At 46.4% G+C, this 23,040-nt stretch overlaps 7 protein-coding genes across 8 annotated transcripts; 5 read left to right on the top strand and 2 right to left on the bottom strand.

Moving 5' to 3' along the window:
- The first annotated feature begins 2 nt into the window (after window positions 1-2).
- Window positions 3-1,991, top strand: LOC6494296 (SET domain-containing protein SmydA-8). The gene is made up of 3 exons (XM_001960546.4): window positions 3-178; window positions 254-1,520; window positions 1,589-1,991. The coding sequence occupies exons 1-3, from the start codon at window positions 126-128 to the stop codon at window positions 1,736-1,738; spliced, it is 1,470 nt and encodes a 489-aa protein (XP_001960582.1). The 5' UTR covers window positions 3-125; the 3' UTR covers window positions 1,739-1,991.
- Window positions 1,992-2,018: 27 nt separating this feature from the next.
- LOC6494297 (SET domain-containing protein SmydA-8) lies at window positions 2,019-3,790 on the top strand. Its single transcript, XM_001960545.4, has 4 exons — window positions 2,019-2,119; window positions 2,177-2,305; window positions 2,357-3,485; window positions 3,541-3,790. Exons 1-4 carry the CDS (start codon window positions 2,055-2,057, stop codon window positions 3,709-3,711), a joined length of 1,494 nt encoding a protein of 497 aa, XP_001960581.1. The 5' UTR covers window positions 2,019-2,054; the 3' UTR covers window positions 3,712-3,790.
- Window positions 3,791-3,858: 68 nt separating this feature from the next.
- LOC6494298 (uncharacterized protein KIAA0930 homolog) lies at window positions 3,859-8,780 on the top strand. 2 transcript variants are annotated; one of them, XM_001960544.4, is made up of 7 exons: window positions 3,859-4,408; window positions 4,911-5,077; window positions 5,136-5,558; window positions 5,614-6,061; window positions 6,763-8,091; window positions 8,212-8,361; window positions 8,420-8,780. In XM_001960544.4, the coding sequence occupies exons 1-7, from the start codon at window positions 4,291-4,293 to the stop codon at window positions 8,458-8,460; spliced, it is 2,676 nt and encodes an 891-aa protein (XP_001960580.1). In that variant the 5' UTR covers window positions 3,859-4,290; the 3' UTR covers window positions 8,461-8,780. The 2 variants fall into 2 exon arrangements, with proteins under 2 accessions (XP_001960580.1, XP_014762711.1); XM_014907225.3 differs by lacking the exon at window positions 6,763-8,091 and having other exon boundaries at window positions 3,863-4,408.
- A 111-nt stretch (window positions 8,781-8,891) lies between these two features.
- LOC6494299 (spondin-1) lies at window positions 8,892-15,981 on the top strand. The gene is made up of 5 exons (XM_001960542.4): window positions 8,892-9,193; window positions 11,449-11,843; window positions 14,053-14,514; window positions 14,564-14,789; window positions 14,856-15,981. The coding sequence occupies exons 1-5, from the start codon at window positions 9,007-9,009 to the stop codon at window positions 15,869-15,871; spliced, it is 2,286 nt and encodes a 761-aa protein (XP_001960578.1). The 5' UTR covers window positions 8,892-9,006; the 3' UTR covers window positions 15,872-15,981.
- LOC6496270 (protein teflon) lies at window positions 9,315-11,318 on the bottom strand. Its single transcript, XM_001960543.4, has 3 exons — window positions 10,879-11,318; window positions 10,024-10,820; window positions 9,315-9,966 (listed from the first exon to the last, which is right to left on the bottom strand). Exons 1-3 carry the CDS (start codon window positions 11,228-11,230, stop codon window positions 9,532-9,534), a joined length of 1,584 nt encoding a protein of 527 aa, XP_001960579.2. The 5' UTR covers window positions 11,231-11,318; the 3' UTR covers window positions 9,315-9,531.
- A 216-nt stretch (window positions 15,982-16,197) lies between the features above and the next one.
- Window positions 16,198-23,025, top strand: LOC6494300 (putative helicase mov-10-B.2). The gene is made up of 6 exons (XM_001960540.4): window positions 16,198-16,329; window positions 19,317-19,356; window positions 19,428-19,537; window positions 19,599-20,467; window positions 20,587-22,029; window positions 22,090-23,025. The coding sequence occupies exons 1-6, from the start codon at window positions 16,301-16,303 to the stop codon at window positions 22,170-22,172; spliced, it is 2,574 nt and encodes an 857-aa protein (XP_001960576.2). The 5' UTR covers window positions 16,198-16,300; the 3' UTR covers window positions 22,173-23,025.
- On the bottom strand, window positions 16,241-19,371 carry LOC6496269 (general transcription factor 3C polypeptide 3). The gene is made up of 2 exons (XM_001960541.4): window positions 17,326-19,371; window positions 16,241-17,266 (listed from the first exon to the last, which is right to left on the bottom strand). Exons 1-2 carry the CDS (start codon window positions 19,033-19,035, stop codon window positions 16,409-16,411), a joined length of 2,568 nt encoding a protein of 855 aa, XP_001960577.1. The 5' UTR covers window positions 19,036-19,371; the 3' UTR covers window positions 16,241-16,408.
- Window positions 23,026-23,040: the final 15 nt, after the last annotated feature.

Genomic DNA, 23,040 nt, shown 5'->3' with positions numbered 1-23,040 from the left:
TACCACCTAGCACCTTCCTCTTGGCCACAGTGTGTATTTATAATTGCTCAGTGCGTTTTGGGCGACGCTGCTGTGAAAGTCACTTACTGGGCACTCTTCTCGCCAGTCCGCGGCACACGTAATCGATGCAAGATTTCGGTGAAAATATTCAGCAGGTCCACAATGACAAGCTGGGCAGGTAAGGTCCACCTGGAAGATCCTCCACTCTTAACTGGCAAGTAATATTTATTTGTTTTTTTTCCTGGTCTTCCAGGCACCTGGTGGCTGGGATGAACATCGAACCGGGCGACACTCTGCTGGAGGAGCGCCCCCTGCTGGTGACTCCTCACTGGGAGTGTGGGCAGCTAAAATGCGCTCAGTGCTTCCAGGAGTCGTATGTCATCTGCCGGCGGTGTCAGGTGTATCCTCTATGCATGGATTGCAGTCAGCACGACGACTTTGAGTGCGATTTCTTTGCCAGTGGTGCGGGAAAAGGCCTCTGTAAGGATATCCTGGTTAAGAACTATGGCATATGCGGTCTACTTAAGTTGCTTCTGCTCCTGGAAGATCCTGCCACGCGACCTGATTGTGCGACACTCGTGGAAACACCAGTTAATCTGGATGATTATAGGGATGGGGATGGAATGTGGCAGGAGCATGAAGAGCAAGTGGTAAGACCGCTGATGGCCAGTGGCTTAGTGGAGGTCCTTTCCAGCCAGCAGTTGACTTGTGACTCGCTGCACGCCCACTGCATCCGCATCGACAGCAATGCCTTCGAGGTGACCGCCCGGGACGGCGATACCTTAAAAGGAGTATTCGTTTGTGGAGCCAGTCTGCCGCATAATTGTGTGCCCAATACGGTGGTGGCCTTGGACGAGCAGTTCAACATGAAGCTCTACGCAGCTGTGCCTCTCCAGACCGGTGACATCATATACAACTCCTACACGAATCCCCTGATGGGAACCAGCCAAAGGCAGCATCAGTTACGTCTTAGTCGCCGCTTGGACTGTTCCTGCTCGAGGTGTCTGGATCCCACGGAAATGGGCACCCACATGAGCAGCATGAAGTGCCGGGAATGCCCTCAGGGATACGCTGTTTGCGAAATGGATCCCGACGGCCGACCTGGCGACTGGCGGTGCTTGGAGTGTAAGGCCTCCATGTCAGCTGCCAATGTCCATGAGCTCTTGGCGGAAGTGGGAGGCGCTCTGGTGGAGGCCCGCGGCGACCTGCAGGTCTACGAATCCTTGCTGACTCAGTACAAATCCATGGTCCACCCCAATCACTTCCTGTTGCTGGACATTAAGCAAAACATAGCCAGCATTCTACGTGCCGCCGCACTGATGAACTCCATGGAGCAGCCCTGCAAGAAACTCCTGGCGCGCAGGGTGGAGCTATGCTCGGATCTGTTGCCCATCTGCCGGGCCGTAGTTCCTGGCATTTCCAAGCTGTATGCCATCGGGCTGTTTGAGTATCTTCTGGCTCTGATCGAGCTGGTGGAGCTGCAGTTTGCCGAAAGTGATTTGAACAAAAAGGAGTATGGGGTAAGTCAAGGATCAAGGATACCCTGGAGGATATGATGATTAAATTATGATTTAATGTATCTTGTTAGGCCCAGCTGAGGACTGCCAGTTTGGTGGGCAAGAAAGCTATGGATCTGCTCCGCTTCGAGCCGGAAAACTCTGCCGAGGGCTACCTCTCCGATCGTATTTCCATGGAGTTGGAGCGCATCGAATCGGATTTGAATAAATACGGAGGCTAGCGGGCAGAGAGAGACTGCAGCTGCCGTGCTTTTAATTTTAAAATAAATTAGATTAGTCCAATGGAAGAGGAATGTCTTCCTTTTCTCGTTAGTTGTTGCCACTTTTTTAGAGTGTCTTTGTTTCTTCTCACTTAGTACAATGTGTGCTGACGACATGGTTCAACGTTTGGCTGGGGGAATGGGCATGGGAAAGGGAAAGGGAATCATTGACCAAGAAATAAATAAAGAATTGTCGTTCAATTAAAAATAAGCATTCGCTAGCATTCGCACTGGCTGTCAGTATGCCAAAGGAAGCCGAAGGGAACGGGAACAAATAATGGCTGCAGTTACGGATGATTTTGCCAAGAAGTGCCAAGTGAAGCAGAACGAAACGCTGGGCAGGTTTGTCCTTCCACTCCCCATCCTACCATGGCTTTATCCTTTTGCTATCCCTTGAAGATTTGTGATTGCTTTGGGCAATATACGAGCTGGCGAAACCTTGCTGCTGGAGGAGCCCATCCTCGTCCTTCCCCACGCTGGCGACAGACGGTGCTCCAAATGCTTTAAGCTGACGGAGGAGTTTTGCAGGTGAGTTTATGGAACTCTTTGGGCTTCAATACTTACATAAATCTTAAACAGAAAGTGCCACCTGTTGGCCCTGTGTGGAGACTGCTCCGAGCATGATGAACGAGACTGCAAAAGACTCAGCGACCTTAAACTCTCCGAAGAGCAAGTGCTTCTTCTGCAGGAAAAGAAACATTCTGAGGTGCAATCTGCCCTCAAATGCATACTCTTAAGGGAGCACTTGGAGACCCAACCACTTTATGAGGAAATATCGCAAATGGAAAACCAACTGACAGCCAGGAGGGGCACTGACATCTGGAAGAACAACCAGGAACATGCCTATAATCCTCTAGAAAAGAGTGGAGTACTCAAACAACTAAATAGTGAAGCCAACGAGGATCTGGTGCAGGGTCTATTGGGTATGTTGGATGTGAATGCCTTTGAAATACGAGCTCCGGAGTCCGGCGGTTCCATGAGGGGACTATATCGTCGGGCAGGACTTTATCCGCACAGTTGCATGCCCAACCTGGTGACCGCCATTGATGACGAGAGACGCATAAAGGTGTACGCCAATCGATTCATAGCTGCTGGGGAGATCCTCTACAATTGCTACACCAATATTCTTCTGGGCACTGACGAGCGTCGCCACATCCTGAAAGCTGGTAAGTGCTTCGACTGCACCTGCTCCAGGTGCCAGGATCCTACAGAGCTGGGCACGCACATGAGCAGCTTTGTCTGTAGCAATTGCGCCTGCCCAGGGGGTTACATAGTGCGCCAGCCGGAAACCGGGACCTGGCAGTGTCTCATGAATCCGGAACACACCCTCAAACAAGAGTTCGTGGCCAACATGCTGGAACGAGCCAAGGAAGAGATTTTTCACGCCAGGGATGATATTTACCGGCTGGAACTCCTCCTGGCTAAGCTGAGTCGACTTCTCCATGGGAATCATTACCTTATGCTGGATCTTAAACAGAATATAGCCTCTATTCTGCGCCAGATTCTTCAAAACATGGCCCATCGTCCGAATAAAAAGGTCTACGAGCGCAAGATTCGTTTGTGTCAAGAGATCTTGCTGGTGCTAAAAGTGCTGGCTCCTGGAATCTCCAGGCTGAAGGCTATAGCCCTTTATGAGTTGGCCAATACCCAGGCGGAGTTGGCCAGAAAACTCTACAGTGAACAAGAGCAGAGTGCCAGGGATCTTTTGGTGGGTTATATCCAACTTAATGTACATAATTCCCAATAAATATGATATGTTCCAGGTGGAGCTGGATGAAACGGAGGTGATGATGCGGGAGTCGCTGCGTATGTTGCTCTTCGAGCCCTTGGCCACTCCAGAGGGTCAGCTTTCGCGTAACATGCTCCGGGAGTTGAAGGAACTCAAAAATGACATAAAATTACTACAAGAGCCTAATGATGATGTGGTCCACTAAAAAGAATATATTTTTGGCATTTGATTTTGTTCAAATATAAATAATCATGATCTTAAAATTAAAAGAAACTTTTCCGTTACATTAAGTTTAAATTCAAATTTTACCAGTGTTGGAAAACTTACAACTATCGGTTAGCTCAGCTTACCAACCTTGGCGAGCTTATATGTTTTGTTTTCACAATTTAAACAATCAAAACAAAAAAAAAGCTCTACTAGACAAAAGAGTTAAATTAACTACTAAAAGGTGTTACTTAAAAAGTGTGAACACAAAAGATCACAAACAATGGCTAGGAAGAAAAACAGCTGATGGGAAACAAGTCAAAACCACCCCCAAGCCACAAGAAAGGAACAAAACAGAGAAAGGGCGAGAGATCCAGCTCATTTGCGATTTACATCCGCTGCGGTGGAGATAAGTGTCTCTTGCTTAGTCAAAACTTAATCAAAATCTCGGTGCCCCAGCAACCACAAATGCTGCTAAAGTATTGACAGTAGCCAAACCGCCCTGCCCGAGCTGGAAATGATTCGGACGTTGTGAAATTGTGGGCATAAGTCACCGGATCCGAGGAAATCCCCTCTAGAAATGGCTCTGGCAAGTGCTGCCGCTGCCCTCTTGAAGGGCTCCCAAACGCCGCTGCAGCAACTCCTGGAGGACATCAACTTTCAGCGGACGAAGGAGATGCGCCAGTTGCTCAAGGATGGTGGGTAGACCAAATACAGTTCGCTGATGGGAATCCCATTTTATTGGGATGGAAGCTAAGGCGTGAAAAATCTCGGAGAAAATTGTCTACATTTGCGCATTATCGATTTGTCAAGTGGCCAACCCCTAAAGGAGTGTTACAGCCTTCATGCGCGTGTGTATGTCAGTTTTCCGCCCCACTTTCCGCTTGCAATTTGTTTTCTTTTATGTAAGCGGCTTTTACTTTTATTTATAAGTGGCTGGGGGATGTTGAGGGCATCCCCAAACAGCTGTTCACCTGTCGGAAGCTCCTCTCATCCAATCCTCCCCATCTTGAAGAACCGAATAGAGATTGTCCTTGTTTTATGGATGTGGTTTCTCATCCTACCAACGGATGTTATTCTCTAGCTATTTTTTATTTTAATATAAAAAAATATAAAAAAAAACTATAAAAAGATATACTTTTCTTTAAATTCAACCCTCTTTTGTTCTCTGAGCAAATAACAATCTCAACCCTTTTGCAGATGGTGGATTTGTGGTGCTTCAGGGCACCACCTACTGGACGGACCTGTTCGTGCGCCACTTCCTTTTCCAGACGGAGCCAGTGCACAGCATCGACTCGGACGATCTGCTCTTCTTTGTGCGCAAGAAGCACGTAAAAAGCTCCTCGCGCCACATGCCAAAATTTGAGGTAAGAAAACACTCCACCACTTTGCCTTTTAGAGTCCCTAATCACATCGTTTTCCTAGACTGAAGTGGAGGTATTCCGCAAGGACTCGCGCAAACTGCCCATCGGTGATCCGGATGTAGACTGGGAGGAGACAGTCTACCTCAACATGGTGATCCATCAGTTCGATTACACTTTAACACTGGCCATTTGTACCAGGACCTCGCCCAAGGAGCTGCAGGTTCTAAGGAGGCATTCACAGCGTGTCTATGCGAGTCCTAGTCGGCGGAAGATGGACACCAAGGGAGAAGGCGAAGAGATCACCTATCCGCACATCTGCTTTATGGTAGACAACTTCGATGAGGTCTTCAGCGACATCCTGGTGCGCGATGGCGAGATGGTATGTGTGGAGCTGGTAGCCAATGACAAGGATGGAGCGGTGCAGGGAGTGATCTTCCTGGGTTCCATACGCTACGATGCATTAAAGAAAGTCTACGATGCCAGGGTTAGTTACTAACATTATTCTAAAAGAAAGTTTGACATTTCTTTTCCTTTTTTAGCAATCCAGTCTGAGCTCCAAGGTGGCGCAACGCATGTCCTTTGGCCTTTTCAGTAGCGGAGCTGGTGTCCAAACTCGCTGCGAATTCGTCCGTATGAAGGGACCTCAGGGAAAGGGCCATGCGGAAATGGCAGTCACCAAGCCAAAGGGTTCCGGGGTGGAGACGCCCACAAGCGAGCCGGGCTTCTGTGCCACGGACATGTGGGATGAGTGGGAGGAGGAAAACGACGACTACTGCACGTATCGCCACCAAAGACGCCTCAGTGATCCGAGTGCCAATCTGAACAACTTCTCCCGCTACGGTTGGCGCACAAAGAACTCGAACAACCCGGACATGGTGGGCAGCGGAACCAGTCCCAGTGTGGGAGCTAAGGCGCGCTCCGAGAACGAGGGTCTCGATTCGCTGGCCAGCGAGGTGTCCGAGATCGAGGCTGGGGACTTGCGCGATGGTCAGTTTTTTATCATAGCTATTATCTATAAAATTTATGTCATGGTTACCTCTTCATTTGAGCATCCTTTAGTTGCATGCTAGTCACAATTATGTATTGCAATTTTTGCCCGTAGTGCTTTAGCCGCTTTTTCCGCTTGCTCCTTTCATTTCCGTTCAGATTCCTGAGTTACTTCTCGTAATGTGTTGTGGTTCAATTGATTTTTTCCTTTTACGAGTACAATTTCCAACTATCGAATTTATATATATACTTAATCTGTGCCAGTGCCAGTGCCCCCCAGAGACAACATCAGAGTATATATATAAAGAAAAACACCAGACATTGCCGAGAAAGCAGGACAAATGATACACTAATTGACAACCAAAATTATATTCCTTTTGGCTTTGGGTTTCCCCACTTGATTTCGATTGGTCGAGGGAAAGGGATATAATGGAGGTCAACCTCATCCAATTCCCCCACATCCTTCATAATCCGATTAACCTTCCCCGCTAGAAATTTTTTTGGTTTAAATTCGTGGTGGCTTGTTGTATATTCACTATCCCCTCCGCCCTTAGATGGTTTCTGTCTGAGTTATTATTTACACCGCTTTCTGTTGCCAAATTATCTATTAAGTTGCTTGGGCCGATCCTCGGTTGTACATGTGTGTGTATGCGATGTATTTGCTTTTAAAACGCCAAAAACCGATCTATATCTACTTGTAGATCAGCAACGTCCTGCTTTCTCGGCCTCCGCGGCAAAACTGCACCCAAATCCGAACTGCGAAGCCCACAAACTAGCTTCCGGTGACCAAGATAAGGTCTCCCAAGATAAGTCACCTGGGAGCTCACCGGAGATCCCAGCTGCCGCCGCTATTCCGGCAGTGACTCCGCCACCACTTAGTGCTGCCGTCGAAGTCACGGTCGTCGGGGAAAGTAATGGAACCGGACAAAGCTCCTCAACGGGATGCAACTGCTTCGGTGGTAAAAAGTGCAAGAAGCGCTGGGCTGCGGGCAAGAGCTCCGACACTCCGGAAATGTCCGAGGTATACTGCCCCAGCTGCGAGGATCCGTCCAATGAGTCGCCCGCCTGTCTGGCCAAGATGCCCGACAAGCGGCCCACGCGACTCCAGAAACCCAAAGTCTCCAGCATACTCAGTGTGGAGAGCGAGTTGGTGGTGGGGAAGAGGAGTAGCTTCAGGCTGCCATCGGATAGCAAGCGCAAACAGCAGGGAGGGGGCATAACCAGGAGCGCCTCCCTGAGCGCCGCCGATCGCAGGACCAGCATTCCCGCTGTCAACAAGAAGATTATTCCTCCCAGACTACGCTCGGCCAAGAACAAGGATCAGGATAAGCCGAAAGATAGTGACAAGGATAAGGACAAGAACAAGGAGAACGACAAGAAGTCCTCAAATCAGAAAGTAAACGGCAGTTTCCTCTCCAAAATGTCACCCAAACGACTCAAAGGCGGCAAGGATAAGGACAAGGACAAGGAGGGCGACAAGGACAAGGGAAAACCCAATGCTCCAGCCAAAAATAAAGCGGCGAACAATAACAATCCGAAGCCCGTGGAGAGCTCCAAGAGCGAGGAGTACGAAATAGCCGATGATGCCACTTCCCTGAATGGCAGTGAGTCGGAGGGAGCTGCGTCCGGTGCCGCCAAGATGGCAATTCTCAGTGAGAGCGATAGTAAGCTCATGATTAGTGTCCGAGGACGCGAGGAGCTGCCTGTTGTTGAGTCCCCGAAGACTCCACCCAAGCGCTTCGAGAAATGTGTTCGGGTTCCCGTGGAATCGGAGAATCATCCACTGCAGCCAAACGATGAGAACAATGAGAACCTGGAGGCACTCGACGAAAATAAAGTAATCTCACCCACAGAACTAACGCCCATGTTGGACGTGGCGAATGGGAATCAGGAGCCATCGAGTGCCACACTACCGCGAACCGCCAAACAGGTTCATGTCAGTAAAATGATGCACTTGGTGCCCAAGCGAAGAACTCCCGATGGCACAAACATATACTACTGGTGCGACGTGCCCAAAAAGGCACTAAAAGGTGGTTCAAAAAGGATATTTTGTTTATTGATTTCTCAATCTATTGCACGTCTTCAGCAACTGTCTTGTTAAGGTCTCAAAAAACCACTTTAATAACCTTCATTTGTGCTTTTTCTTTCAGAACTCGACGATGGCGCTTATAATCCCCTGTGGACCAGTCGTGGCTTTACTCAATCCTTTCATTTTTGGAAGGAAAATCGAAGACAGCAGTCCACTCCGCTCAACGCATTCCTCACATATGTGACACTGCCCTGGTGGAGCATTGCAAAGGGTATATATGATATATAATTAAATATAATATTTAATATTAATTTCTTGATTATTTTCAGATCTCTTGGATCACCGGGAAACGCCTATTTTGACTTTTTAGTATTAACTTGATTTGCGATTGTGATTATTCTTTATAGTCCCTATGCTTTATAGTCCTCACATGTATTACTCGATCGAATGCCAACCATGTGATCACTCTCAGTTGAATCTATCAGTATAGATTTGCTTTGTTCTTGACCAACGTTAAGTTTCCTAAAGCGCATCCACACACGGATCCAACTATACAAATTTATAAGCTACGAACTACAATACGATAGTGACACTGTTACCGATGATATGGGAATATATATAATTGTAATATTATTTGTAAATTGTACGGCAACATTTACACCACGAAATATATTCGAAATAGAAAAGGAATCGGTCATTTAAATCTGACAAGACATTGTCGTTTGGCGTCGGAATCTGAAAGCGACGATTCGGAGGCATCCGGCTTCGGGTCGCGAAGATAGCTCTGTGGATCGCTTCTCCGGCTCGGTGGCTAGTGTATTATTGAGCCTCGCCTGAAACGGTCGCAGTCCGCCTTATTTAGAATCCAGCTCCATAATCAATTCAAGTGATAACGTGGGAAACAAAGGCGCCGAAGATGGGGCAATCGCTGCCACTGCTCATCCGCTTGGTTGTTGTCGTCTGGTTGACAATTAACACCGTCACAGCCTGTCCCCGGGCACCCACCCACTTGCCCCATGGTCGGCGCACACGCGGTGACAATGGATACAAACTAATTGTCGCCGATGGACCCAACGGATATGTGCCCGGCAAGACATATAATTGTAAGTCGGAGGGAGGCAGTAGGTTTCGTAATCACTGGCAAGAGGGGTCACTTGAAAAATGAACACAAGAATAGCCGCAGTGATAAGAGCACAGAATCCAGAGCAGAACTCAAATAATATGTTGGTTGTGTTCACATTTTTTATTTTGTTTTTATTGATACAGATAGTCTTTCAATCTTAAACTCTTTATTTCAATCATGGGATTTATAAAAATTCTATATACTTTATACCTTATAGAATCCTAGTTTAACAGTCTGAGAAGCATCTTCATACACTTCTTGTGTATGGAATGATCTCAAAAGTTTAAAAAACATTAATATAATTAATTTGTTGAGTGACTATTCTTTGTGCTTTAGTAAATGTTTCCTGAATCGAGCTTCAAGAGTGAAATACTCGTCGCAGTTATCACAAAAGTACAGAAAGCGATTATAACGTGGAACAAATGAAAACAGATTCATATAGTGGCTGACGCTGGACGAGGGTTCTATCTTATGGAAAAACTTCATGTCCACCTGACCAGTAAACCACGAGGATATTTGATTGAGTAAACGCTTCAGTTCGTTGGCTTTTAGGGTACAGCCCATCTCTCTGTTCAAATCCTTGACAAAATTGGCAATTAGTGTATTAATGAGTGCCCCTCTCATTTTCCTTGTGTTCCAAACAGAATCGTAGTTTTTGTATATCTCGCAAAATTTGGCAGCCTTGTGGCGCAATTCATCCACCTCCTCTTGCATCAGTCTTTCCTCATACTTTAGGTTGTAGATGATCGGCAACTAAAAAAAATAAATAGTTAAAATATGAGCATTGAAATGAAAGCTATATCAGCTTACCCCAATAGACAATAGAAGGCCCAAGTCGTTGCTTTCTCTGTCTGAACAGTTGGAGTTCAATTCTGTCTTGATTGCCTGGGTGGCACGATGGCTTTGGGCTTTCTTTGGCTTATAGCATTGAACAATCTTCGTGTTTGATGATTGTTCTTTATTTCTTAGAGGTTCGATTGGCTTGGGATCGTAGTTTTCCAATAATAACATTTCAGTTGTATCTTTTTGAGGTTTTACTTCGCTTATTGAACTTTCCGCCAACAAAGATTGTAGAGTCATCGATGAATTGATATTGGTGATTGGTGAAAGAATTTCCACCTTGCTAATTATTGGTTTAGTTGATGATTTAAACATTTTTATTTGCTGTGAAGTACTCGATTTCTTAAGTTGATTTTCTACCAACACTGTAGAAGCGCCGGTTAAAGAAGACTTTCTAACTCTTAAGGTTGACTCCATGGATTGGCTCTGAGCCTCTATCTTGGTGGTAGTGGTGGTAGCGCACACATTAAACATCCCAGGATCTTCCGCAGGCTCCAGCATATTGCCTTTTAGGGTTTTAAGAATGCGCTTCTTGATGTGGGTCAGGCGCTTCCTGGACTGACGCGCAATACTGTGGCTTTTAAGGTCGCAGATCCGCAGCGACCTTCTTACATTACCATCCACACGGCGGTCGCCCTTAAAATCCACCTTTGAAATTAAATTCTCCTTGACTTGGTCTTGAGCTTCCTCGGGGCAATCGCTAGCAAACAGCATTGCTTCCACTTCTGCCACTACGTTTTTCGAAACGTGTTCTTCCTTCGGTTTAACTGAAAGTTTGTACTTTGATTAATAATTTTCTGTCAATCAGCGTGAGAAATTACGTACTTATGCTCGAGGAGATCTTCGGCTCTTCTACTTCTGTATTTGGTTCATCCGACTCCCCGTGCATCCCAGAATCACCTCCACTGGTATCGACTCCCGTCGACTCGCGGTCTTCTTCAGTCCCACTAGACGACATCAGCTCCTCCACACTGTACACATTTTGCTCCTGCTTGAAGGAAAGGACGTCTCCATGGGCCCACTGGAGGTGTCTAACAAATTTCGGCAGACTTGTGAACATGTCGCGGCAGAAGTGACAGAACAAGGCCACCGCATTTTCCTTCGGCGATATCACCACATCGCCGCACTTTTCGAAGTTCACATCATTTCCCTCCAGCAAGTCCAGAATCGAACTCATTTTATATTTATACACAAAATTTTAACAAAACTATGAATTAAAAACAAAAAACGCGCGTTTTCAGTGCTGAAAAATAATTAAGAAAAAAGTGACCATGGCTAGAGATAACAGTGGCAGTAAACGTCGAAAATATAAATATAATCGAAATATCGAATGTAATCGAATTATAATATCGTGGCGCAATTTATTACAGAGGTTTAAAATTTGTTTGTTGGCAGTACTTCTTCTAGGATCTCGTACCCATTCGAAAATCCAGCACTTTACTCACTTCACCATCGCCGCCGAGGCCCACACAGGAGCTAGGCGTCCTCAGGCAGCTAGCCCAAGACGCGTGGGCCGATTCCAACTATTCAGCGATTCCTTAACCCAGTTTCATGATCGTTGTGTGAACACGGTTTCCGAGGCTGATGATCTTCCCAAGACTGAGATTCAGGTGATGTGGGTCGCCCCTGAGGCCGGTTCTGGCTGTGTCTCCCTGTCGGCGATGGTCTATGAGGGCCCTAGAGCGTGGTTTGCTGATGATGGCAATCTTTCCACGGTGATCTGTGAAAGGAAACCCGATGCCGCGGCTGCCCAAAGAGAGTGTTGTGCTTGCGATGAAGCCAAATACAGTGTAAGTATATCCATATATACGTATAAGGAACTATTATAGAGGTATCCCCTTTTAAAACGCAAGATATCCTATTCAAGATCCATATTTTTCAAAATTTTCTGATGGGACCCCTTGGAAAATCCAGGATTCTCATATATGCCCCCAAACGAAGTCTATATCTTGGCCAATTCTCATCCGATCCTTGAGCGGAATACCTTAAAAGATTTCTGGGACGATTCCCCACCATTCTGCATCAAAACCTGAGAACAAAATTTTCGACCCATATTTTTCAAAATTTTCTGATGGGACCCCTTGGAAAATCCAGGATTCTCATATATGCCCCCAAACGAAGTCTATATCTTGGCCAATTCTCATCCGATCCTTGAGCGGAATAACTTAAAAGATTTCTGGGACGATTCCCCACCATTCTGCATCAAAACCTGAGAACAAAGTTTTCGACCCATATTTTTCAAAATTTTCTGATGGGACCCCTTGGAAAATCCAGGATTCTCATATGTGCCCCCAAACAAAGTCTATATCTTGGCCAATTCTCATCCGATCCTTGAGCGGAATACCTTAAAAGATTTCTGGGACGATTCCCCACCATTCTGCATCAAAACCTGAGAACAAAATTTTCGACCCATATTTTTCAAAATTTTCTGATGGGACCCCTTGGAAAATCCAGGATTCTCATATATGCCCCCAAACGAAGTCTATATCTTGGCCAATTCTCATCCGATCCTTACGCGGAATACCTTAAAAGATTTCTGGGACGATTCCCCACCATTCTGCATCAAAACCTGAGAACAAAGTTTTCGACCCATATTTTTCAAAATTTTCTGATGGGACCCCTTGGAAAATCCAGGATTCTCATATGTGCCCCCAAACAAAGTCTATATCTTGGCCAATTCTCATCCGATCCTTGAGCGGAATACCTTAAAAGATTTCTGGGACGATTCCCCACCATTCTGCATCAAAACCTGAGAACAAAATTTTCGACCCATATTTTTCCAAATTTTCTGATGGGACCCCTTGGAAAATCCTGGATTCTCATATGTGCCCCCAAACAAAGTCTATATCTTGGCCAATTTTTATCCGATCCTTGAGCGGAATACCTTAAAAGATTTCTGTGATGATTCCCCACCATTCTGCATCAAAACCTGAGAACAAAATTTTCGACCCATATTTTTCAAAATTTTCTGATGGGACTTGGAAAATCCAGGATTCTCATATATGCCCCCAAACGAAGTCTATATCTTGGCCAATTCTCATCCGATCCTTGAGCGGAATACCTTAAAAGATTTCTGTGATGATTCCCCACCATTCTGCATCAAAACCTGAGAACAAAATTTTCGACCCATATTTTTCAAAATTTTCTGATGGGACCCCTTGGAAAATCCAGGATTCTCATATATGCCCCCAAACGAAGTCTATATCTTGGCCAATTCTCATCCGATCCTTGAGCGGAATACCTTAGAAGATTTCTGGGACGATTCCCCTTCATTCTGCATCAAAACCTGAAAACAAAATTTTCGATCCATATTTTTCAAAATTTTCTGATGGGACCCCTTGGAAAATCCAGGATTCCCATATATGCCCCCAAACGAAGTCTATATCTTGGCCAATTTTTATCCGATCCTTGAGCGGAATACCTTAAAAGATTTCTGTGACGATTCCCCACCATTCTGCATCAAAACCTGAGAACAAAATTTTCGATCCATATTTTACAAAATTTTCTGATGGGACCCCTTGGAAAATCCAGGATTCTCATATATGCCCCCAAACGAAGTCTATATCTTGGCCAATTCTCATCCGATCCTTGAGCGGAATACCTTAAAAGATTTCTGGGACAATTCCCCACCATTCTGCATCAAAACCTGAGAACAAAATTTTCGATCCATATTTTACAAAATTTTCTGATGAGACCCCTTGGAAAATCCAGGATTCCCATATATGCCCCCAAACGAAGTCTATATCTTGGCCAATTCTCATCCGATCCTTGAGCGGAATACCTTAAAAGATTTCTGGGACAATTCCCCACCATTCTGCATCAAAACCTGAAAACAAAATTTTCGATCAATATTTTTCAAAATTTTCTGACGGGACCCCTTGGAAAATCCAGGATTCCCATATATGCCCCCAAACGAAGTCTATATCTTGGATAATTTTCTTCCGATCTTCGAGCGGATTACTTTAAAGGATTCGTATGATATAACTTTTTTATTTTCAGTTTGTTTTTGAGGGCATTTGGTCGAATGAAACCCATCCCAAGGACTATCCCTTCGCCATCTGGCTGACTCATTTCTCGGATGTGATTGGAGCCTCTCATGAATCCAACTTTTCTTTCTGGGGTGAAAATCACATAGCCACCGCTGGATTCCGTTCCCTGGCGGAGTGGGGTTCACCATCTGCTCTGGAAACGGAGCTACGAGCCAATGGCCCCAAACTGCGAACTCTGATCAAGGCCGCTGGCTTGTGGTATCCCCATGTTAACCAGAATACCTCTTCCAAGTTCCGCGTGGATCGTAAGCATCCGAAGGTGTCGCTAGTGTCCATGTTTGGTCCTTCTCCGGATTGGGTGGTTGGCATTAGTGGTGTGGATCTCTGTACCGAGGATTGTAGCTGGAAGGAATCAATGGACTTCGATCTCTATCCATGGGATGCAGGCACTGATAGTGGCATATCCTATATGGTAAGTAAAAATTCATTTTCTATCACTTTTATAACCTTTTCATTTTCAGTCCCCCAATTCGGAGACTCAGCCTCCGGAGCGAATGTACCGAATCACTACGATGTACCCTGAGGATCCCCGGGCTCCTTTCTACAATCCGAAAAGTCGCCAAATGACCCCGTTGGCCAAGTTATACGTCCGCCGTGAGAAGATTGTTTCCCGTAACTGCGATGATGAGTTCCTGCAGGCTCTCCAGGTGGAAACGTCCGATGATGCCGAAGAGCAGGACACTAGAGGTGGGTATAATTGTTCTTTTTCTTAAAAAATAATGTTATAATCGAACTAATTGGATAATTTTGTAGCTGAATGCCGAGTGAGTGAGTTCTCGGCCTGGAGTCCGTGCTCGGTGACCTGTGGTAAGGGTATCCGGATGCGCAGCCGCCAGTACTTGTATGCCCAGGCAGCGGAGCAGGCCAAGTGCACCCGCCAATTAACCAGCAAGGAGATGTGCGTGGCGGCGATACCCGAGTGCGCCGACGGATCCACCTCCGGGCGAGATCGTGATGAGGACGAGGGCGAAAATCTGGCCAACTCACAGTCCCTAGTGGGAGACAATGGCGAGGGAGCCGGTCTTTGCAAGACTTCACCCTGGAGCGTGTGGTCGGAGTGCTCCGCTAGCTGTGGCATTGGAATCACCATGCGTACACGAACCTTCGTTAACCACCTGGGCCGGAAGCGCTGTCCCCACATCACAGTGGTGGAGAAAAACAAGTGCATGCGGCCGGACTGCACGTACGAGCAGGTGGAGCTCCCCGATCCGATGTGCCCCACTACCCAGTGGAGCGATTGGAGCCCGTGCACCTCCACTTGCGGCAAGGGCGTGACCATCCGCACCCGCTTGTTGCTGCTGGAAAATGGGCCCGAGAAGGAGAACTGCACTCGTCGCATGGAACTGCACCAGCAGAAGGAGTGCATCAATCCCACCGACTGCCACATCAACGCGGAGCAGGCCAAGGAGATCTGTATTCAGTCTCCGGATTCGGGTCCATGCCGAGGAAACTATATGCGCTACGCCTACAATCCTCAGTCCCAGAGCTGTGACGCCTTCAACTATGGTGGCTGTCGGGGCAACCGGAACAATTTCCTCACCGAGAACGACTGCCTGCACACCTGCAACTCCATCAGGGGAGCTAAGGTCTCTGGATATCCCAAGGAGTGTGTCCTGTCCGAGTGGTCGGGCTGGTCAGCCTGCAGTGTCTCCTGTGGCGCTGGCTTCGCCGAGAGCCGACGACATGTCATCAGCGAGGCCCAGAACGGAGGACGTCCTTGTTCCAAGAAGCTGGTCAAGCATCGTCCCTGCACAATGCCTTCCTGCTAGGCAGGACTAAAAGGATTCTTTTTCACTTGAGAATTTCAAATAAAATCTAATTTTTGCAAGTTTTTTTTAAATAAAATTAAAACAAAAAGAAATAAATGAAGTTAACAATATTAATCATTGAATGCATTCGGTTGGCTTCTTTTTTTTTGTTCTTATCAAAATGAAAGCAATAAATTACTTGCTTTCTCTGCAATCGATTAAATTGCACTACAAAGAGGAAAATTTTGACCCTTAAGCGAAGATAAGCGAAAAAAATCATGTGATTCCCCGACTAGAATATTCCATGCACCATTATACTTGGACGTATAAATAGGACCCTAGTATCTTGTCTGAGTTTAGTTATAATCGGTGTCTAGTAACGAGAATCCGTTTAAATTGCGCAAAGAACTTGCTTTATTTTAGTCAAAACTTAACAATATTTTCGTCTTAATGGGAAATAATTCTACAAAACCGAAAAGGTACATTTCGAATTGGAAAACTTTGTTTTTTAAAGTTTAAAGTGTAATCGTAACGTATTTAAAATGTAATTAAAACTAATTAAACCACACAATATCGCATTAAACACTGCCGAGCCTTCCATTTATTGCCATTCGCCCTGTAGATGAGGTGCAGGTTGAATGCCACCTCGTGCTGCAGCCCAAGGATAGACTCATGCTCAGCAATCAGGGGGTGCAGTGGCACGGCCAGCGCCTTCTCGTAGTATTCCACTGCCAGGTGCAGTAGGTTCGCTTGGTGATAAATGCGTCCAATGTTGTAAAATATCTCTTGTTGAGCCGCGCAATCGGCTAAGTCGGTGCCCGCGCACCGCAGCTCTTTGTAGCGCTCGGCGAAGGCAAGCGCCTGGCTAACAGCCGCCGATTTGCGGAGCACCTTCCTCTGTATGCCCAACTGGTTGAATGCCGCCGCTATACAGAGAGCCACTATGGGATCGGGACTTTCGCGGAGAATCGGCATATAAATATTTAACGCATACTTGAACGAAGCGCAGTTGAGGTGGTAATGGCCCTGGAATATGCGCATCTGTTTCGTTTCCTCCGAGAAGCGTTGCATTAGTCGCCGCATGTAGCGGTAGTATCGAACCTCGTCACCCTTCTGAATCATCAGCGAGAGCAGATTCCAGAGGTTCGCCTGGCTCGGCTGTTTGGCGATCAATTCGCGAAGGTATGAAAACGCAATGGCGCAATCGTCGTTAAAGTAGCACACCAGCACAATAATGCGCTCGATCTCGTCGTTGTAAAAGGAAAATCTCTTAGTGGTCACCATGGCGAAGCAAATCTTTTCGGCGGCCCCATACCTTCCATGCTCGTGCGCCGTTCGTACCAGCTCCATAAAGAGGTCGAATTCATTTTTAGATGTCAAGTCGGAGGCCTCAGTAGTAGTGTTCTTTCCAGATTCCTTGGAGTTTTCAAAAAATAGATGAGTGACTTGAACTTGATCAAAAATGATGTGCTTACCTGTTGTTCCTGGTCCACGTTGGCCGAAGTATCCGCGGTCTTGCTCCGCATCTGGATAATGGTCTTCAAGCTCTCCGCATTGTAGGCACTACCTCCGTTGGCGGCCGCCATCATTTCCTCGCGGTTATACAACTTGATAGAATGTCGACTCAGCAGCACATAGCCAACGTCCAGGAACTCCTCGATCCTACCAATCTGCTTTAGCATCACGCACCGTTCGTACAAAAGCCGAGCAATCACTGGTCCTTCCCCGTCGCCTGGCTGTTCCAGTGCTTGTACCGCCTCCTCGTTCCGACCCTGTTGCTTGAGCAGGGCTGAGAGCGTGAAGCGAGCGTCGTAGCAAAATGGAGCAAGCTGAACCACCCGCTCATAGCACTGAATGGCCTCATTTGTGCGGTTCAGCTGACGTAGACACTCCGCTTGCCTTAGCCAGACAAAAGCCGGGCACTCCACGGTATCACCATCCGTTATGGGGCTCATTAGGGCAATGGCTTCCGCGTACTTGTGCTCCTGCATCAGTGCCTCCGTGATGTCCATGTAGAGTTCCACTCGATCAGCGGTAAGAGTGATATGCTCCTGGACGTTCTGGATGAGGTAGCCAAGCAAATGGTGGGCCCGCATGTGAATCAAACTAACACACAGCTTAGCCCTCAGCTCGGGAACGAAATCATCGGGTATATCACAAAAGTAGATAAGTTCAAGACTCTCCTCCTGGTCGTTTTCTATTTCGAAATTGGTGCGCTCCCTTAGGCACTTGAGAACCTTTGCATACTGCTTGTTGAGGATCAGCAGCTCCAGGTACATATTAATGTCCTCCAACGTAAACCGAGCCCCGCACACGCTATAGGCTGCTTCCATGGCCTCCAGTGCTAGGCCGTGCTTCCTCAGCGCATGAAAGTACCTGGCCACGTTCTGGGAAGTAGTCAGGCACAATTTCCATTCTTCAGGTGGCATCAGGGGAAGCATCTTAAGGTACGTAAACATGGATGCGTTTGTTTCGCCCATCTTTTGAAGAAGCTGCGCTTTTCGCAACCGCAGCTGGTACACCTTGGGCAGCATTTTGATGGCTTTGGTGTAGATGAGACGGGCGCGGGATAGATTGCCTTGTTGCACCAGCAGATCGGACACCCGGATCCACATGTCTCGATCTTGAGGATTCAGGTGCGCTGCTAGCGTCGAGAAGTTGAGGAATTTAACTTCATCGCGGTTCTCATAGATCTCGGCGAGTGTATAAAATGGCTCGCTGGCCAGTGGATTCTGTCTGATAATCTCCATGCAAATTCGTTCGGCTGTTTCGAACCGTCCGTAGACGAAACTTATATTAGCCTCGCCCATCAATCCTTGGAGTGCTGTGCTCAGCTGACTCTTTCGAACGCCTCCGCCGCCTCCACCGGAACGAGCACTGCTAGAGGGTTGTTCTGACCTGGACTGTGCCTGGGCTGAGGTGCTTGGCTTCATCTCCACATGCTCCTCGTCGGCCTCATCCTCTTCATCATCGTCCTCGTCGCTGGCCTCGAGTTTGGTGCAAAAATCAGGGAACTCCAAGCCCTGGACATAGCGCTTGATCAAAGCCCCCTCCTCCTCCTCCGCCTCGTCGATGATGTCCACCACCCGCAAAGGCTCCGTTTCCTGGAATTGTCCCAGTTCGTTCTCCGGCACATCATTACTATCTATTTCCTCAATTAACACAGATTCAGAGCTATGGTCCATTTTTTGTAAACAAACCGGCAAATGTTGCCGATGTTGGCTAGCTATTTTTCTAGCTATTTTATCGATAACACCGATAACAATAGCAGTGTTGGTAAGCGCTTGAAAATAGGATGGTAAACTTGTAAACAAGTGGCGCTAACTTGCGACGCTATCAAAATAACGGAACTTTCGTTCAACGAAATGCGCTATTCCGCGAATAAGAATTTCGGCATTAAATACATTTTTGTGCTGTTCTTGAACATCTTTCCGTGATCGTTAATTTGTGTCTTATTTATTTGAAGCGATCGCGATACGATGCAAATCTATGAGGATCTAGAATTGGTGAGTTCCACTGCTGATTTAAAAAATGTAGTTCCATTGCAACAAGACATGTATTTTTGTCCTGTTTTCAGTTGGATGCACAGCTTTCGGGCATTGGCAAGAATGCGTCCTACTGGTTGCGCCAAAAGGATAAGTACATCAATTTGTCAGGAAACCAACGGAATGGCAACTCCGAGATCCGGTAAGTTTTGGCGACATGGTCAGTGTAATATGATTCTTCATGCCCTTCCGATCCACGACAGCCCGGTTACGTTGACGAAGACACTTCAGCATTTTCCACCGAGTAAGGAGATGCTGAAGGCACAGATCTCTGAATTCTCCGACGATACCCTGATAGAAAACAATGAAATCTTCGCGGATTATCTGGAAAACCGCACTCTGGAGTTCTACAATGTGTGTTCCGTGATGACCACGCTGCTGACCATTGAGGACCTTACCACCATGGAGCAGTATACTCAATTTATGTGTGCTGATGTGTTCCCAAAAAAGGTCTCAAAGTTCATATTCGAAATGAAACTGCCCCCAACAACGGTTAGTCCAGAGGATTTTATTGCTCCTAATCTGGACGATGTGGTGCTCGTGCCAAAATGTAGCCTGGTGGGTTCACCGCTACCAAAGCAGCTGGTACTGGCACTGCTGCCGCACAACCATGAGCATCTGGGCAAGAAGGATCCGATGCGCCGCCATGTCGCTAGCGTGGAACAAGTGACTCGCAACAGTTTGCAATTTCGCTTTAGTCGTGGAAACTATCCGGGGGAGGAGTACATACTAGGCCAACCGTTTCATGTGATAGTCCGATCCAGGCGTACACCAATTCGGTATATGTACCGAGCTCTCAAGCTGCTACAGGATAACCCATCGGTGCGCCGATATCTATTCCCTTTCCCAGAATGGCTCACCCAAATGGTGGATCAATCGCAGATCCGCATGGAGGGACGTGCGGCATTACCCAGCTGGATGCAAGTGAAGCCCCTAGCCCAACCAGCTCCCCCGTCAGCAGTTTGTCTTTTAAATCCGTCCATCTACGACAATGAAGAGCAGATGCAGGCGGTCCAGAGGATTGTGGCTGGACCTAGTCTTCAAGGACCCTACATCGTGTTCGGACCACCAGGTAGGAAGGTCTACACTGAAATTTGATTTTCTAAGAAACTGAAGATACTTGTGTGGTTCTGGGAACTAGAATTGGGGGATTCCCTAATCTTTTTTTTAACAAATTTATATTATCTTTAGGCACTGGCAAAACTACCACCATTGTGGAGGCCATTCTACAGCTGCGCCTTCAGCAACCGCGAAGCCGTATCCTTGTAACCGCCGGTTCGAACTCCGCCTGCGACACAATCGCCCTGAAGCTGTGTGAGTACTTCGACGGCAATGCCCATCTCCTGAAGAACTTGCAGAGCGAGTACGATTACCGCCCGGATCGACAGCTAATACGGCTCTTTTCAAGATCGATTACGCACAAAGGACTGAAGTCGGTGCCTCCGCTTCTACTGAAGCATTCCAACTGTTCGAAGAAACTTTTCGAATTGTGTGGAGTGTCGCATATTCTCAATTATCGGATCACGGTGGCAACATTGTCCACTGTGGGTAGACTGGTTACCGATGGCCTCGGCGAGCATTCATTTTTCACTCACATTTTTATCGATGAAGCTGGAGCATCCACCGAACCCGAGGCATTGATTGGAATCATGGGCGTGAAGCAGACCAACAATTGCCATGTTATCCTTTCCGGAGACCACAAACAGTTGGGCGCCGTGATTAAGAGCAATAGGGCTGCATCCCTGGGACTTAGTCAATCGCTGATGGAGCGGTTACTGCGCTCCGATTGCTACAAGCTGGATGAAAACGGAAACTATGATCGCAGCCTGCAAACGCGCCTACGTCGAAACTATCGATCCCATCCGGAGATCGTGGGCCTGTTCAATGAGTTGTACTATAACGGAGAGCTGATTGCCCAAGCTCCGGAGTCTGAAGTTAGCCATGCAGCCAATTGGAAACTGCTACCAAACGCAAAGTTTCCCATCATATTCCAGGCAACTCATGGACAGACATCGCGTGAGGTGCAGTCCACCAGCTCGTACAACCGCCTGGAGGCGCAGGTTGTCTGCTGGTATGTGAAACGCATCCTTAATGATGGACTGGGCAAGGGCATGAAGGTGAGCCAAGAGGATATCGGCATAGTGGCACCGTATACTGCTCAGGGAAAACTCCTGACCCAAATGCTCAACAGCCAGGGGCATGGCAGTGTGGAGGTGGGCAGCGTGGAGACCTATCAAGGCCGGGAGAAGCCCATAATCATTGCCAGTTTGGTACGATCCTTTTCCAGTATGGGATTCATGCGAAATCCCCGTCGGGTCAATGTTCTCCTTTCGCGGGCCAAGTCACTTATGATTTTAGTCGGCAATCCTGTGACCCTGCGCCATCACCGTGACTTCCAGTATATAATCAGGGCGTGTATGCAACAAGGGACTTACGTCTTCAAGAAAAAGGGCACCCAGCCGCAACGGCCGTGCATCTTACCCGATATGGACGAGGAAGTCGAAGACTCCAACTCGGAATCAAGCTTGGATGTGGAGGATGACGAGCGTACTCCTTGGTATGCTAGAATGCCGCTTGACATAACCGTGATCAAGGGCAAAGAGGAAACCATGAGCCAGGAGCTCCGATCTATCAGTGAGTGTTTTGAAATATATTTTTGCAATGACATTTCAGTAAAGACATATTTTTTTGTAGATACGAGTGCCCTAAAGAAAGAGGTCCAGGCTTTGGAGGCCAGGATTTCGAAAATTGTAATGCGGAGTTCCGAGAAATGTTGAAGAAATATATATCTTGTTATTCCGCAAAGACTGCATTAACCGATAAGTTGGCATATAGAAGCTAAAGAAATTATGATTTAGATTTAAGAACCGCCTTAGGTTAAGTGATAAAAGTGAGACCCAACGAATACGAATTTAAGGTGCATGTTCCAGAAGAAAATTCTAGAACCTGTCTTCCATTGCTGCACATTACGAACAGCATTAAACATTGTAATCTTTAATCTGTTAAACAGAAGAATTTGTATTATTTTTTAATATGTATGTATGCTAAGTGCAGTCTTAGATTAAACTGCAAACAGAAGAATACCGCGGATATTCCACTCAAATGTCTGCAAATGAAAAACAAGGAAGAGAATATTAACTTACAATTTATCGACAAAAGAAGTACAAGTTTCAGAAGATGAGTTTCATGAATGTTTAGTTATCTGCGACGTTTCTTTTTTTTTTTTTTGTTTTTTAAACCATATTTTATATTCAACCGAATCGGTGATTGAAGTCGATGCGTTTCTAATATTATATCATTATATATTTATATATTTAAGCAATGTCTACATAATTAGTAAAACGATTCAAAAATACAATGGAGTTGCTGCGTTAGGTTTCGAAAAATGTTTAAAAATAGTTTCGCTCTTGCATATTAAATACTCAATTCTATTTTTTTTCAACGCTTGATCATTGAAGTTCGTTCAGTCTTTGTTAATTAACAACTTTGTTAATGTGTTTAAATGTTTACGTTTGCAATTTTGCTTTTTTCCTTTTTTTTCTTGTAGTAATTTAAGCAAATATAAGAGAAATGTGTGTTTTGGGAAAGAAATGCCAAGTAGAGTTATTAAAAAGTTTGTTCGATTTAAAACCTCTGTTGTGTTTG

This window comes from Drosophila ananassae, chromosome 3L, assembly GCF_017639315.1.
Source record: "Drosophila ananassae strain 14024-0371.13 chromosome 3L, ASM1763931v2, whole genome shotgun sequence".
In the NCBI taxonomy this organism is placed as follows: Eukaryota; Metazoa; Arthropoda; class Insecta; order Diptera; family Drosophilidae; genus Drosophila; species Drosophila ananassae.
The sequence above is the reverse complement of the archived record's forward strand: the minus strand, read 5'-3'. Positions and strand labels throughout refer to the sequence as shown.